This window comes from Pipistrellus kuhlii, unplaced genomic scaffold, assembly GCF_014108245.1.
Source record: "Pipistrellus kuhlii isolate mPipKuh1 unplaced genomic scaffold, mPipKuh1.p scaffold_m20_p_136, whole genome shotgun sequence".
Taxonomy (NCBI): Eukaryota; Metazoa; Chordata; class Mammalia; order Chiroptera; family Vespertilionidae; genus Pipistrellus; species Pipistrellus kuhlii.
In genome coordinates this window covers 58,113-73,760 of record NW_023425445.1, presented here as the reverse complement: position 1 = coordinate 73,760, position 15,648 = coordinate 58,113, and the positions used below count along the sequence as shown (strand labels likewise).

General features: G+C 66.6%; 1 protein-coding gene across 4 annotated transcripts; it reads left to right on the top strand.

The window, feature by feature from the left end:
* Nucleotides 1-990: 990 nt before the first annotated feature.
* Nucleotides 991-15,563, top strand: U2AF2 (U2 small nuclear RNA auxiliary factor 2). 4 transcript variants are annotated; one of them, XM_045581134.1, is made up of 13 exons: nt 1,044-1,182; nt 3,916-4,007; nt 4,211-4,346; nt 5,045-5,089; nt 5,276-5,379; nt 5,488-5,639; nt 6,809-6,925; nt 7,038-7,176; nt 12,148-12,251; nt 12,359-12,481; nt 12,725-12,823; nt 12,935-13,183; nt 14,868-15,563. In XM_045581134.1, exons 5-13 carry the CDS (start codon nt 5,358-5,360, stop codon nt 15,000-15,002), a joined length of 1,140 nt encoding a protein of 379 aa, XP_045437090.1. In that variant the 5' UTR covers nt 1,044-1,182; nt 3,916-4,007; nt 4,211-4,346; nt 5,045-5,089; nt 5,276-5,357; the 3' UTR covers nt 15,003-15,563. The 4 variants fall into 4 exon arrangements, with proteins under 4 accessions (XP_036292261.1, XP_036292258.1, XP_036292257.1 ...); XM_036436368.2 differs by lacking the exon at nt 3,916-4,007 and having other exon boundaries at nt 991-1,182; nt 12,172-12,251; nt 12,725-12,811; XM_036436365.2 differs by lacking the exon at nt 3,916-4,007 and having other exon boundaries at nt 991-1,182; nt 12,172-12,251.
* The last annotated feature ends 85 nt before the right edge of the window (nt 15,564-15,648 follow it).

Genomic DNA, 15,648 nt, shown 5'->3' with positions numbered 1-15,648 from the left:
GGGAAAAGTCTCGCGCACGCGCACTGAGGACTCTGGGGGCCCCGGCTCCCTCCCAGAGCCCGGAGAAGCCTCGCCTAAGACCCACCTACTACGCAGGCGCACAAGCCCACCTCGCGCCCGAACGCGTCCGCTCTGCGCAGGCGCACCAAGCCGCGCTGCCAACCTCCGCAGCAGCCGCGCGCACCCGCCACCTCGCTGGCTGCTTTTGTCTCGCGCCGCCTTCTTAAGCCTTCCGCGAGCTCGGCCTTTCTTTTCCTCCACTCCCCTACCTGGAGCGCCTCGGGGGGGTCCGGGACGCCGCCCGTCCCCCGGATCCCTTCCCCTGACCCACCTCGTCTCCGTCCTCCCTCCCTTTTCGGTTCCCGACGCCGGAAGGAGCCGAAGCGCCGACGGAAAAAGCCGAAGCCGTTCTTCCCCCGAAGTGTTGGCGGAAAGAGCCGAAGTTCTGCGAGAAGGGAAGGAGGGAGCGAGTGGAATCTCCGGAAAGAGCCGAAGCTTGGAATCCAGCTTAATCCCCGGCGCGGCCCGAGGGCGAACACCGGGAACCTTCGGGAAGTGCGGAGTCCCAGGACGGTTAGGCCTGTCGGAAGCTGCGGACTGTTCGGACAGGGCCGGCGGAGTAGCGCTGGGAGGCCCCTGCGGAAGCGGCCAAAGACGGACGGTTTGAATTGTCGGAAGAATCCGAACCCTTGGCGGGGGTGGGGGGGCGCTGGAAGCAGAGGAAGGCGAGGACCCACGGAAGCACCCGAACGTGGACGAGCTAATTTCCGAAAAATCACGACAACCTGAGAACCCGGCAAAGACCCTCGCTTCGGGCGCTTTCGGAACAAGCCGAAGCCGCTGCGCCCGATTCCTGCCTCTACGCTCCGGAAATAGCTGACGCTCTCCGGGACCAGGCTCTGGGGAAGGGGCCCCTCGCGGCGGGCCGGCGGGAGGGCCGGCGGGCGGGCGGGGCGAGGGGGCGGAGCCGGGGCGGGGCGGGGCCGGCGGGGCTCGATTAGGCAGGAGGCGGCGGCGCGCCGGCGGCGGCCGGAAGTAGCCGAAGCGAGCGGCGGAAGTAGCCGAAGCGGCTAGAGCGGGCGGGCGGCGAGGCGAGGTGAGAGCTGCACAGGGCCCTACGCGGCCGCCTCAGCATGTCGGACTTCGACGAGTTCGAGCGGCAGCTCAACGAGAATAAGCAAGGTGAGGGCGCCGGGGACGCGGGGGGTGGGGGCGGGCGGGGCGGGCCCCGGGCTTACGCTGTGTCCCCCGCCATTTTCCCCCTCGCTTCCTCCCCTCCTCTCAGGGCCGCGCGGCCGCCCCCACCCCCACCGCCCCGCGGCGCGCGCCTCGCCCACGTGACCGCCCGGCGTGCCTCGGCGCGCGGCCGGGAGGCGGCGGCGGCGGCGGCGGGCGCGGGCAGCACGCATGCGCGCTCCGCTCCGCGCTGCGTCCCGGGCGGCGGCGGAGGCGGCGCCGCAGCCCGGGCCCCGCCGCGTGTCCGCCCCGGATCCATGTTTCCTGCCCCGGGGAGGAGGGTGTTTATACCTCGGGCCCCCCGCGACCCCTCTTTGCCTCGGCCGAGGCACTTCCGCTTCCGGCCGGGCCCGCGGCTCGGGTCTCTCCACGCCCCCTTTGTTCCAAAATGGCGGTTGTGGCGCGGCCCCCCCCCCCCCCGCTGCTTCACGTGGGCGCGGGCACGGCCGCGGCGTGGAGACCGGCTCCCCCGCCCCCCGCGGCCGCCACGTGTGCCGAGGCCGGCGGGCCGGGCGGCGGGCGCCCACGCTGTTGTTGGGGGCCTCGGGGCCCGGCGTGTGACGCGCGGTTTCCTCGCGAAAGGGGCGCCCTGTGGTGTTTTTTTTCTTGTTTTTTGTTTTTTTTTAAAGGTGTGCCCCACGCCTACGTCTTGCTTAACACGCGGGCGGCAATGTGGAGTGTTAGCCCCTAATCCCCCCCCGCCCCTCCCGCTAGACACAAACCCCAGGTCTGGCCCGGCCCCGCCGGCTGCCGGGGGCGGGGGGCTGGAGACCCCGGGAGTGGGAGTTGGGGGCCCGTCAGGGGCTGAACAGCCCCTCGGGTCTCACTCCTCAGTTTGGGAGCGAGGACGCCGAGGCCGGGCCGGCGGGCGCTGCAGCTTCCGCGGGGGTGCGGGGCTGGCGGGGTGACGCCTTCGGGCCCAGCCTGGGTGCTGGGCGCGGGGCCGCTGACCCGCTGGCGGAGCTGGGCTCCCGTCCTGTTCCGTGGCTTCCTGTGGGGCGGCCATGCCCCTGGGGCTGCGGGGTCAGGCGGGGAGGCGGGGAGGGGGCCCGTGTCTGGCCTTCCGGGGCCTGCGAGCCAGGTGCCCTCAGTCCGCGGGGAGGAGGGGAGGCCTTCCCGGGGTGGGTGGGCCGGGCGGAGCGGTGCCGGGGTGCGGACAGTGAACGCCCGGAGGGCTTCTCTGCCTCCGGCCGCGGGGAGGCCGCGGCTCGCAGGGGGTCCCGCCGGGAAGGCGCCTCTGGGAGGGGGTGGAGAGGTGGGTGCTGCTGCGTCAGGGGCGGAGCAGGAGAGCCCGGGGCCGGGGGGCTGGTGCCCTAGGCCCGGCCCGAGGCCCTCGCCAGGGGGCCACCCGCGCTGCCCGTCTGGGTCTTTGTCTGCCCCAGCCCCTCCGGCCATGTGCACCTGTGTGTGCGGGAAGCCAGGCCCTCTCCGCCTCCCAGGCCCAGGCCCCTGCCTCCCGGTGGGCCTGGAAGACTGGCTGGGAGCCGCCGGCCCGCCTGTCTCGGCCCGGCCTCAGGCCCAGGGCCCGAGTCCCTGTGTGCTGCCAGGCCTGGCCTGACCCTCCCCTCCTGCTTCCACTTCTGGGCCATTTCTGCTTTTTTGCCGGCGAGGAGGTGACCCCATAGTCACTAGTGGCCGATCCAGGCCCCGCGCAGAAGCGCTCCCTGAGCCGGGGAGGGGCCTGCTGCCGCCCCAGCTCCCTGACCCGCAAGGCTGTCCCGCTGCTCCGCTTCCTTGCTCTCTGGCCTTCGGGCCAGTCATGGAGCGCCGTGCCTCAGTTTCCCTGTGACACAGCCCCCAGCAGGGTTTCCCCAAAGTGGAAGTAAGGATTGAGGGCGAGTGACCTCTGAATGCTTGATGATCTGGCCGCTCAGTGTGTGAGTGTAACACATACACATATGTGTACATCATTTACACATTATAAGTCTGGTGCGTGAATTGGTGCGTGGATGGGTCCGGTCCCCCTGGCCAGGGGGAGGGGACATGGGCGGTTGGCCAGCCTGCCTGCTGGTTGAACCTGGTGGAGGGGACAATTTGCATGTTAGCCTTTTGTTATATAGGGTACACACCGAGCGGCCAGACGATTATGTGTTCAGAGGTCATAAATACTCTGTATTTAGCCGGATGCTGGGTTTGGGAGCACTCGGTGCTTGCTGCCGTCTCCCCTTGTGTAGGCAGGGATTCCCGGGTGTCAGTGACGAGTTGAGGGGCGGGCACAAAACGCTCGTAATTAATTACGCCAGAAAGTAACCCGAGGGCCACTTCCAGGCCTGCAGATGCCACCCCTGCCCGAGCGGGAAAGCTCCAGGAGCCAGCTGCAGGGCTGACGGCTGTGGGGGGCCCATGGGGAGGGGGAGGGGGCTGGGGGAGGCTGGGATGGGCTGACGGGGTGGGGGAGCTCGCGTGCCCTGGGTCGGGGTTCAGCCTGCCCCCTCGGAGGCTGAGGGGTCTGGGAGCGGAGGGCGCTGTGGCCTTGCTGGGTGTGCTCCCCTCCTGGGCGCCGACCCCAATGAGGGGGTGAGGGAGGTCTGCCCCCCCCCCCCCCCCCCCAGAGCTGTGCACTGGGTCTGAGGCCGGGTGGTCGGGTTCGGGGCGGGAAGGGGCGCCTGGTGGCGGGGACGGCTCCTGAGGGGCCGCCGGTCCCTCCGGGAAACATCATTGGGTCTCTTGGTTCCCCAGCCTCTAGCCCTGCCCCTCGCAGGGACGACCCTGGGGTCAGGCGCCAGCCCCTCTGTCTTCTCTGGCTCCCCAGCTCCTCCTGAGCCGCTCAGGTACCTTGCACCCTGGGGGCACCTCCAGGCCCGTCCCCGCAGGTAACGCCTCCCGTCCGTCCGGGTCCGGCCGGACTGGCCTTGGACCCAGGCAGCCTGCTGCTCCCCCCGCCCGGCGGGGTGGCCTCCCTGGGCGGGGGCTTGGCCCCCAGTGTGGGCGGGCAGGGCCGTCCTCCCTCAGCTCATCCTCCCCCCCTTGCCAGAGCGAGACAAGGAGAACCGGCACCGGAAGCGCAGCCACAGCCGCTCACGCAGCCGGGACCGCAAGCGCCGCAGCCGCAGCCGCGACCGGCGCAACCGGGACCAGCGCAGCGCCTCCCGCGACCGGCGGCGGCGGAGGTGCCGGGGCCGGGGCCGGGGCCGGGGCCGGGGGCCGGGGCCGGGGGCCGGGGCCGGGGGCCGGGGGGGCCGGGGGGGCCGGGGGCCGGGGCCGGGGCCGGGGGCCGGGGGGGCCGGGGGGGCCGGGGGCCGGGGGGGGCCGGGGGCCGGGGGCCGGGGGGGCCGGGGGCCGGGGCGGGGGCCGGGGGCCGGGGGGGCGGCCAGGGGGGCGGCCAGGGGGAGCTCTGCCTCCGGCTCTCCCCGGGGCCGGGGGCCGGGGGGGGCGGCCAGGGGGAGCTCTGCCTCCGGCTCTCCCCGGGGCCGGATCTGTCCTTGTGAGGGCTGCCGCCCTCGGAGGCCTGGCCCCCTTTGGCGTGGGCCGTGGGTGTCCAGCGCCCCTGCCCCTTAGGGGAGGGGGCGGTGGGAAGTCTGGCTCTTCTGCTCGGCCTCCAGCTGGAAATCGGCCCGCTGGCCTGCCTCCCCCTCACTTCCTCTCTCCGGTGTGGGAAGGGGGGGCTTTGTGCCCGGGGTGTGTGTGGGGGGGGGGGGTTGGGGGGCGGCGGGGCTTTGTGCTGGGGGGTGTGTGTGTGTGGGGAGGGGGGGGTTGGGGGCCGGCGGGGCTTTGTGCCCGGGGGGTGTGTGTGTGTGTGTGTGTGTGTGTGTGTATGGAGAAGACGAGCCCCCCAGTCACCCTCCCATCCTTTCCCTCCTGCCCCCAGCAAACCTTTGACCAGAGGCGCTAAAGAGGAGCACGGAGGACTGATGTGAGCTGCTCTTCCTGCCCTCACCCACGGCCACCTTGCCCCCCCGCCCAGCCCCGCCCCCCCCACTGCCCCGGCCCCGCCCCTCCCCCGAAACCAGCCCCTCCCGGCCGGCGCGAGGGAGTCCTGGGGGCCAGGGGAGTGTGGGGCCGCCGCACTGAGGGGCTGCCCGCTCTCCCTCCGCCCCAGCCGCTCCCCCCGCCATGAGAAGAAGAAGAAGGTCCGCAAGTACTGGGACGTGCCGCCGCCCGGCTTCGAGCACATCACCCCCATGCAGTACAAGGCCATGCAAGGTGCGCCCCTTCCCAGGCGGAGGCCCATCGGGAGCCCCTGAGGCCGGGGGGGGAGGGGAGTGGAGCAGCTGGCCCTGCTCCCGCTGATCCTTCCTGTCCCTCCTGAAGCTGCGGGTCAGATTCCAGCCACCGCCCTCCTCCCCACCATGACCCCCGACGGCCTGGCTGTGACCCCGACGCCGGTGCCTGTTGTGGGGAGCCAGATGACCAGGCAGGCCCGGCGCCTCTACGTGGGCAACATCCCCTTCGGCATCACTGAGGTACTGCCCCCCCCTGCCGTGCCCCTTCCCCCCCCCCCCCCCCCCCCCCGCTCCTCCCCTCCCCTCCGCCCCCCCCCCCTGCACGGGTCAGACTCCGCTCCTGCAAGACCCCCCGGCCCCCTCCCAGACGGACGGTGGAGTGGAGCCAGCCAGGGGCCGGGCTGGGGGTGGCCCTCCCTCCCTCCTCTCCTCACCCGTCTCCCCTCCCACCCTCCTCCACACCCATGGATCGAGCACACACATAGCTTACCTACGAACCACCATCCACGCATCCGAGTCCGTGCGGAGAGAGACAGAGAGGGAGACTCGACACACACACACACAGACGCACGCCCTCAGTTTCCGACACGCCTCTGTTCTCTGCCGCTGTCCCATCCTCTCCCTCCCTCCCTCCCTCCCGTGGTCGCTGCTCTTTTATTTTTGATGGCCCTGACCTCCCCCCTTCCCCACGCTCCTCTCCCCCTCTCCCCACCCCTTCCCGTGGCACCCCTGAGAACCCCGAGATCAAAGAGTTGTTTCCATTTCTCTTTAAAGTGAAATATTGTGGGGCTGAGATCCCTCGTAGCAACAAAAAGTTTGCTACCGTCGGCGAAGGCAAGTAAGGTCCATTCTGACTTTCTCAACCTGCACTTTGCTACATTTGATGAGCCAGCCCCCGACTCCAGGGCCAGATCCCTCCACATCACTCTTCTCTCCTCCCTCTCCCTCCCCGCCCCTCCTGCGCTCCCCTCCCCGTCCTCCCCCTGTCTCTCTGCTCCTCCCTTACACTCTCTCCACTCGGGTCCCGCCCGGGTCCCGCTCCTGCCTGCCGCTGCTTTCCCTCTCCTGTCTTCTTCCTCGCCACCGGCCGCGTCTTTCTTTTCGTGTCCTGTCTCCTGTTTCCTCTCCTCCCTGTGCTCATCGTTTCCTGCATCTGACCCTGAACCCCCCACTCTGCTTCCCCTTTTGGGCCCTGGGGCTCGCCCCACACCTGGCCCTGCGCCTCTGCTGCCCCTTCCACTCTCATCCCCCTCCCGCTTTCCCTACTATTGACCTCCCCCCACCGATCCCACTATCCCCCTCCCTGTCCTTCCCCCTGCCCCCCAAACCCTCTGTGTCTCCCTCTCTCACCCTCCCCCTCCTCTCTCCACCCCCTCCCCGCCCCTCCCTGTCTCCTCTTCCCTCTGCAGGAGGCCATGATGGACTTCTTCAACGCCCAGATGCGCCTCGGGGGGCTGACGCAGGCCCCGGGCAACCCCGTGCTGGCTGTGCAGATCAACCAGGACAAGAACTTTGCCTTCCTGGAGGTGAGGGGGCGGGCAGGGCGGGTGCTGCTTTGGCTGCAGCTCCTGTTGGCGTGGGCTCTCCTGCCGGTGTTCCTGATGCTTAGCCGCCCTCCACCCGGTCTGTTTCCTGCAGTTCCGCTCGGTGGACGAGACCACCCAGGCCATGGCCTTCGACGGCATCATCTTCCAGGGCCAGTCGCTGAAGATCCGCAGGCCTCACGACTACCAGCCCCTGCCGGGCATGTCGGAGAACCCCTCCGTCTACGTGCCTGGTGAGTGGGCCCCCGGCCCGGCCGCCCCAGCCCAGCTGGTTGCTTGGGAAGCAGGGGGGGTGCTCTGGGCGGGTCTTCTCCGTCCCCCAGACCTTGGAGCTGGGCAGAGGTGACGGGTGTCTGCTTGAGGTGCACAGCCCAGCTGGCCAGTCACGGGGCCAGGACCCAGCCAGGTGTGGGAGGTGAGGGCCTGGCTCTGGGGCCCAGGTAGTGTGTGCATGTGAGCACGTGTGAGTGCGTGCATGTGTGTATGCATGCCTGTGAGTGTGCACAAGTGTGAGCATGCCTGTGTGCGAGTGAGTGGGTGCGTGTGAGTGTGCATATGTGCATGTGAGTGAGTGTATGCATGTGCGAGTGCTTGCATGTAAGTGCGTGTGAGCGAGTGTGAGCATGTGCATGTGTGCATGGAGTGTGAGTGCATGCAAGTACGTGCACATTTACAAGTGAGCGTGTGTGAGTTCGTGCATGCGTATGTGTGTGAGCGTGCACAGGAGTGTGTGTGAGTGTGTGTGAGTAGGTGTGAGTGTGAGTGTGCATGTGTGAGAGCGCATGTGAGTGCGCAGTCAGTTACGGGCTGGGACTTCTGCCCACACCCACAGAAGACAGTCCCAGGACACGGGGTTTGTTGTTCTTTAACGGGAACCAAAGTGGTGTGTGTGGGCACGCGGTGCGGCGGAGCGGGCCATCGGGGGTTCGCGGCCCTGACCCCGGCTGATGTGGGTAAGCCGCAGAGGTCTGCTGGGCAGACGCGGCCTCGGCTCCAGTCTTCTCGAGGGAAAGCTCCCGGTGGAGACCGAGCAGCAGTCGCCCCAGCAGGCCCGGGCTCAGGAGCGTCAGCAAGGAGCGTGTGGGGCGTGGAGGACGCCCCAGGGAGCGGGGCTGGGCTCCTCGGAAAGCTGGGCCCTGGACAGGCTAGGGGTCAGCCTGGGAGGCGCTGCCACTGCCCCTGGCCCTGCAGGTGGGGCTGGGGCTGCAGGGGCTGGAGAGGGTGCACGGCCGGCAATTCGGGGCGTTAACAGCGGCGCTGGGAGGCCTTTGGGCGGCTGGTAGGATATTGTCCAGCTCGTGCTCGGACCAAAGCCAGGCTCATCCGCTCATCGAGCGGACTGGCCTCTGCCATTCACCCTCTGGCTGGGGAGACGTGCAGCCACTTCCTCTCGTGGCCTTGGTGTAGGGAAGACAGGGTTGCCGGGTGGACACAAACTGCTGTTTGCCTGCCTGCCTCAGTTTCCCGATTCTGCCGGACCTGGTGTTTCGGGAGCTGTCACCGCTCCCCTCAGAGCCTTCCACCCTCCAGCCTGCCAGGCCAGCTTCTGGGGGACAGGGCTTTGTCGGGGGCAGGCGGCAGGGCAGGAAGTGAGCTGGGGGGGGGGGGGCAGGGGCTGTAGGTGGGGAGGGAGGCTGGTGAGTGGAAGTGCTTGGCTCCCCCCAGCAGCGCCTTCCTGGGGAAGGTTCGGGTGGCGTGGGTCGGCCCCCGCTCTGGCTCCGGGCAGCGCTGGCGGTCATTCTCTGCGTGCTGGGCCGCGTGATGCGAGTGACTTAAAGGACTTCTCGGCATCTCCTTGGAAACAGGATTCGGCCAGTTTGAGCTGGTTCGTTGGTGACGGGTGAACTTCAGGGGTTCCCCAGTTCTGTCTCTTTGCGGACTCTGGGGCGGGAACCCCACGTCCCCACCGTGTCCACCCTGTCCCGCAGCGAGTGCTCCATCACGAGGCCGGTGGCAGCAGGCCTGGGGCCAGCCCCTCCCTGTGGGCAGGGCCAGAGGAGATGCTTAGGCCGCACAGGCATCCGCTCTCTGGAAGGTTCCACTGCTGGTCAGAGAGCAGTGACCCGCCCTGACCTTCCCAGGCTGGGCCGTGGGTCTGTGCGTGTTCACCCGCCATGAGACTGGCTCGGGGCCGTTGGAGTCGGGCAGGACTTGCTGACGGGCCTGTGGGAGCCGCGGGGAGCCACGCCGCTCGCTGTGCGGTCCAGGCTATGAGGTGGGCTGGGGGGGGCGGGGGCCGGGGGTGGGGCTGAGGCTGGGCGTCCGCTCGTGCCTGGGCTGCCCACCACCTTTGGGTAAATCGGTCGCACCTTACTTTTTGGGAAATGAGGTGTAAGGCTCACTGACCTTAAGTGTCAGCGTCTGGGAGCCGCTCCCGGGTAGACTCTGCCCTGGAAACCCATGGGTCCTGCTCAGTTATCACTGGGGAGGCCCCCCCCCCCCCCCCCCAGCTCCTGTGTCAGCGCTGCTGGTGTGGTGCTTGGTCACACAGGAGCTGGGGGGGTCACTATAGCACAAGGGCCGGCACTGACACCGCGGCCAGTGTGGGTCTCGGTGGTTGAGCGGCGACTGTGAACCAGGAGGTTGGCATACGGGGTCGCAGGCTGGATCCCCAGTGTGGGTCATGCAGAAGGCAGCCAATCGGTGATTCTCATCGGAGTTTGCTCTCTCACCCTCTCAAATGGAAAAACCTGTACGTTTTAAAGGAATGGATGCTTGTTGGCACCCAGCTGTGCTCCCGCGGTGCCCATGGTTTAGGCCACATGTGTCAAACACAAGGCCCGCGGGCCAAATCCTTGATAGCATGTGAGTTGGTTAACAGCACTGTTAAGGAAAAGATTGTTCCACTCATTTTAAATTCACATTTCTGGTTAACATTGTCAGTTTATGACTGTTCAGTAAACCATTCGGCCCGCGATTTAGGCTGGATTTTAAATTTTGGCCCCTTCTCTGATTGAGTTCGACACCCCTAGTTTAGGCTGTACTTGCTCAGTGCCAACCTGGGTGGTGCCAGACCCCGGCCCACGGACTGGAAGCCCCCGCCACGGGGCAGTGGGCGCTGGGCTGGCGGGGCTTGGGCCCTGCTAACGGCTCTGGGCCAGGCTGGGCACCCGCTCAGCCGGTCCCTGATCCCTGTGCGGATGGAGAGGGCAGACTCGGTCCCAGTCCTTGAAAGGCGGAGCCTGAGCACAGAGCGCAGCCATGCTCGGGGGACCCTGGGGGGAGGGCCCCATCCCCTGGGGGGAGGGCCTGGCCGGAGCGGGATCTGCTTGTAGGCCTAGCGTCCTCAGTCTTCCTCTTTTGGTAATAGAGCTAACCATTGAGTTTTCTGTTATCTGTTAAAAAGAAATCAGTTTTATGACCGAAAGGAAACAGCATTTTCAAAATCCAGCGGTCTTTTTTTTTTTAAGTATATTTTTATTGATTTCAGAGGGGGAGAGATGAGAATCATTGATCAGCTGCCTCCTGCATACCCCCCACTGGGGATCAAGCCTGCAAACCTGGCACGCGCCCTTGATAGGAATCAAACCTGAGACCCTCAGTTCGCAGGCCGACACTGTCCAAACCAGCTGGGCCAGCAGTCGTTCTTGACTGGGACAACTCAGGCCCTGGAGGCGCTTCCTCGTCTCTGCCGACAGGCATAGACCTGAGGCTAGATGTGTGTGGGTGTGTGTGTACGTGTGTGTGTGTGTGTGTGCAGGGACCAGTAAATGCACTCCCTGAAGCCGGCGCTGGGGTCCTGAGCCGAGTCTGTGAGGCAGCAAGACACAGAGTGGGGCAGGGAGAGCTCTGACCTTGTGGGGAATGCACTTGGCTGTGAACTCCGCCCACTGCCGGGCTCCCCTTGCAGGTCAGGGCTGAGTCCCTGCCTCCCGAGGCTCCGCCCTCACCCTTCCTGGGCAGGGTTTTCTGTGCCAGGCCCAGTGGTCACAGGCAGCCTGGTCTGGCCGAGGCCAAAGGTGGAGGACAATGGCTCAGAAACCACCACTTGGCTGTGGGAGAGGTGGGGGCCAGCATGAGGCAGGTGCAGGGACAGCGCAGGCACGTGGAGTCCTGGTCTATGTCAGGTGGTGGAGACGCCAGGGGCTTGGTTTTGGGTGCTGAGGCCAGCCCGAGTCCCCAGGCGGCTTCGCCCTTTCCTGGCCACGGAACCGCGAGAGGGCTGGCTCCCGGTGTCAGAGCCCGGTGGCCATGGAGGGCCTCCGGAGCCGGCCCCCTCAGGTTCTGGGGCAGCTCGGGGCCGTGCCGGGGACATCGCAGCGCCCTCCCTTCCCTGAGGCGTATGGCCCCGCAGGCACTAGCCTGGGCCCCACGCCAGGGACGTGGCCTCTGTCCGCGTCCGCCGTGCCAGGAAAGCCGTTAGTTCACTGCGGAGCTGGGTGAGGGGGTCCTGGAAGCCCATTCCTGCCCGGTGAACTCAGCCAGCACTCCCTCTCGAGGCCTCAGTTTACCGAGGCCGCGCTGTGGGTAGGCTGTGGAGAGCATTGAGGTGTAGACTGAATGGGACCCAGGTGCTCGCCCTGTGGGGACTGCTCCCAGGACGCTCTGCTCCTCCCCTGGGACAGCGGGTCTGAGGCTCAGCTGTGGTGCTGGGGGGCCTGGGCTGGTGCCAGCACCTCTGCAGGAGGCTGGGCAGGGGTGCGGTGGCTCTGTCTCGGTGAGTTCCCCAGCCCAGCTCACCTGCCCAGGTAAAGGAGGGGCAGCTTCTCGGTGGGGACTGCAGGGGGAGGCGGGGCAGGGGCTGCCGGCACGTGTCGCTAAACCCACTCAGCCAGTGGGACCTGCTGTGTCAGCCCACTGGGCGCCGGGGGCCGGTGCTGCGCGAGCCGGCACCTCAGGGACAGACCGCAGGCGCCTCCAGTGGCACAGGAGCCTGGGGCCAGAACGTCTGGCTACATGGCGTGCAGGAGCCCGGGGCGGGCAGGAGACGGCAGGAAGGAAGGGGGAAGACGGGGGGTGCGTGTGGGACCCTGTCAGCAGTGAGGTTCCCTGGCCGCAGGCAGCATGGGGGTGAGCTCCGGTCTTCACGGCCCTGGGCGGACTGGCGCTCTGCATCTCTGGCCAGTCACCCAGGCACCTGGGGGGTGGGGCAGGCTGGGGACAAGGCGTTTTCTATTGCCAGCTGTCACCGGGCCGGGAGGAAGGCGGGCCTCTCCCTGCACCTCCCCCAGGGTTCGGTGGCAACCTCTTGGTGGGCATCCAAGTCTGTCCCTTCCTTCTCCCCCCAGGAGTTGTGTCCACTGTGGTCCCGGACTCTGCCCACAAGCTGTTCATCGGGGGCTTACCCAACTACCTGAACGATGACCAGGTAGGCCCCCGCCGTCCTCCCCGCCCCCACCTCCACCCGAACACACCCTGCCGTGCGGCCCCCCACCCCGCCTTCACCCAACACTCCCTGGCGTGGCCCCCCTGCAGGTGAAGGAGCTGCTGACATCGTTCGGGCCTCTCAAGGCCTTCAACCTGGTCAAGGACAGCGCCACCGGGCTCTCCAAGGGCTACGCCTTCTGTGAGTACGTGGACATCAACGTCACGGATCAGGTGAGCCCCGGGCCCGGCCGGCTGAATCCGCCCTGCCCCCACCCTGCTGTTACCGCTCAGGTCTCCCTCGGGATGGGCGGGAGGAGGCGCAGCCGCAGGGCCCTGCCAGGCTTTCCAAGCTCAGCCCTCTGCCTTCCCCTCTCCCCCGCCGATGCCCACATCTGTGGTATCGGGGCCTGGTGGGCTCCCGGGCCCTGACCCGCACCTCTTCCTGCGCCCCCACCCGTCGTCCTCCAAACATAGGCCATTGCGGGGCTGAACGGGATGCAGCTGGGGGACAAGAAGCTGCTGGTCCAGAGGGCAAGTGTGGGAGCCAAGAATGCCACGCTGGTGAGCCTCCCGGCACGTCATCTTCCATTGGCTTGGGGGTCGGGGGGCGGGCACGGGCTGGGCTCCGTGTGCCGGGACGGGTGCCCCCGGGGCGGCCGGTGACACCCTGCCTGCCCCCCACAGAGCACCATCAACCAGACCCCCGTGACCCTGCAAGTGCCCGGCCTGATGAGCTCGCAGGTGCAGATGGGCGGCCACCCCACCGAGGTGCTGTGCCTCATGAACATGGTGCTCCCCGAGGAGCTGCTGGACGACGAGGAGTACGAGGAGATCGTGGAGGACGTGCGGGACGAGTGCAGCAAGTACGGGCTGGTCAAGTCCATCGAGATCCCGAGGCCCGTGGACGGCGTCGAGGTGCCCGGCTGCGGGAAGGTGCGTGCTCGCAGTGGGGAAAAGAGCTAAAAATAGTCACCACTCCTACACACTCATCTCCGGGGGCTGGGTGCCCTTCTGAGCGACCCCGCTGAACCCCCCTGGTTACCCCAGAGTGCTCCCAGCAGCTCCTGGGCTTTCCTAGGAGGACACGGGCCATGTCAGGTGTCAGAGGTGTCACATTCTCTGGTCTGGTTTCTGAACCCCCTGGGTCCTGTCACCTCCAGCCCTGTGCCCTGGGGTGTCGCTCGAGCAGGCAGATCTGGGGGTGTCGCTCGAGCAGGCAGGCCTATCACTGGGGAGGGGCGCAGGCTGTGGCACCGCTCTCAGGACGTCAGGCCAGAGGTGGCCCTGGGCACCTAGGAGGCCCTGCTCTTGCAGCAGGCGGGTGGGGTCCTGGGCGGGCGCAGAGCCTGGAACAGGAGCATGCTGGTGCTGTCAGCGGCACTGGGGTGGAGCCCGGAGCCTGGCCCACGAGGGGACTGAACATCAGAGGAACCAATGATCCTGCCTCGTCTCTGGGATCAGCCTGTATTTTTTAAAATATAGTTTATTGATTTTTTACAGAGAGGAAGGGAGAGAGAGAGAAACATTGATGAGAGAGAGAGATCTATCAGCTGCCTCCTGCACATTCCCCACTGGGGATGTGCCTGCAACCAAGGTGCATGCCCTTGACCGGAGTTGAACCTGGGACCCTTCAGTCCGCAGGCGGACGCTGAGCCAAATTGGTAGCCTGTTTTATTTTTAAACTTCATCATTATTCTCCCCGAACATGTGCAGAGAGGAACTGTGAGTGCTGGCGTGATGCAGTGTGTTAGCTGGGTTGTGCTGTGGCATATACCGGTTTCAGAGTGGCACTTCCAGTTGCCAAAAGCTTCTTCATAAGGACTGTAGTCAGCTTCCCGCCCGCCACCTTTTCTGCTGAAATGACTTCTGCGTGTTTCACCGGAGACCCCGGGGCAGCTAGCTTTGGGGTCTGTGCTGTGCGTGGTTAGATGTTTAGCTCCATCCGGGGCCTCCGCCCACCAGATCCTGGGAGCACCACACGCCCCTGTGAACCAAACTCACGCCAGGCGCTCACGTGGAGCCTGGGACAGGCGCCCTGGTTGAGAACTCTGAACGAGCTGCAATACCATTACTAACAAAATCATCCTAGTGCCTCCCAGCCTGTCTCAGGTTCTCCTTAGGGTCAGAAATGCCTCCTTTTAGGGCACACACCAGGATCATGCAACTTGGCCTTAGACTTGGTCACAGTCAATCAGTTCTGCACCCCCTGCCGCCTTTTCTGCAAGCCGTTTTAATTGCTGAAGCGATGGGGGCGTTCAGAACCCCACGCAGGCACTGAACAGGTCACAGTTCGCCTGTCTTCTGTGTCTGCCTGGGTGTGCAGCCTCATTTCTGAGCTCCCCTTGCTTCATCCATTGTCTGCGGAGAGCATGGCCCTTGGGGTGCCTGGGGTCCGCCTGGTGCGAGGGGGTCACACGAGACCTCTTCCCTGAGCCTGCCTCGCACTTTCTCCCTGGCACCCCTGTGCTCCGAGCTCTCCCGCGCTCCCATCCTGGGGTTCCCGAGGGCATGTGGGTGATGACTTGCGGAGCCCCGGGTTAGGGCCGGGGCTGGCTGGTGGCTGAGGAGCCAGCCAGCGCCCACAGGGACCCACAGCTCACCCGCCTCTCCCCTGCAGATCTTCGTGGAGTTCACCTCTGTGTTTGACTGCCAGAAAGCCATGCAGGGCCTGACCGGCCGCAAGTTCGCCAACAGAGTGGTTGTCACAAAGTACTGTGACCCCGACTCTTACCACCGCCGGGACTTCTGGTAGAGGCGGCAGGGGTGGGCGGGGCCGGGCTGGCTGGGGGCTGCTCCCCCACGCCCCCTCCCCCTTTCCCCCTCCGAAGACGATGGGCAGAGGAGTGACAGCCGAATGACAGCCGGCAGCAACTGGAATGGCAGCAACTAAGGGTGGGGGGCGGGGCGGGACGGGGACGGGGAAGTGTGCACACGGCCCCCACACACGCACCCACAGACACAGAGGGAAGGGGTCTGGATGGGAGGGGTGCACGGCAGGGTGGGGTAGGACCCCGCAGCCCCCCCAAGTCAGCCTCTCCTCCCTTTCACCCCCTCCTCCCCCCCTTTTCCACTGTAGGAACAGCGTGTTTATATTTTATGGCCAAACGATTTTGAATTTTGTTGTCCGGCCCTTTGCCCTGCCCCCCCCTCCCCCCCCAGCTCCGCAGCTCCAGCCCTCGGGCCTCTAGTCCTCCCCTCGGTTTCTTAACGTAGTTGTTCTCTCCTCTCGCCCGCGGCCCGCCCCTCCTCCTCTCTGTGGCGGTTTCATATTTGCTAAGACGAATTTGCTCATTAAACATTTTGTTGTATTTTACTCTCCGGGCTGCTCTGTCTGGTGTGTGACCCCGGTGTCCCCATGGTGCCGGTGCCCTTGGCTCCTGCGGCGCTCCCGCCCTCTG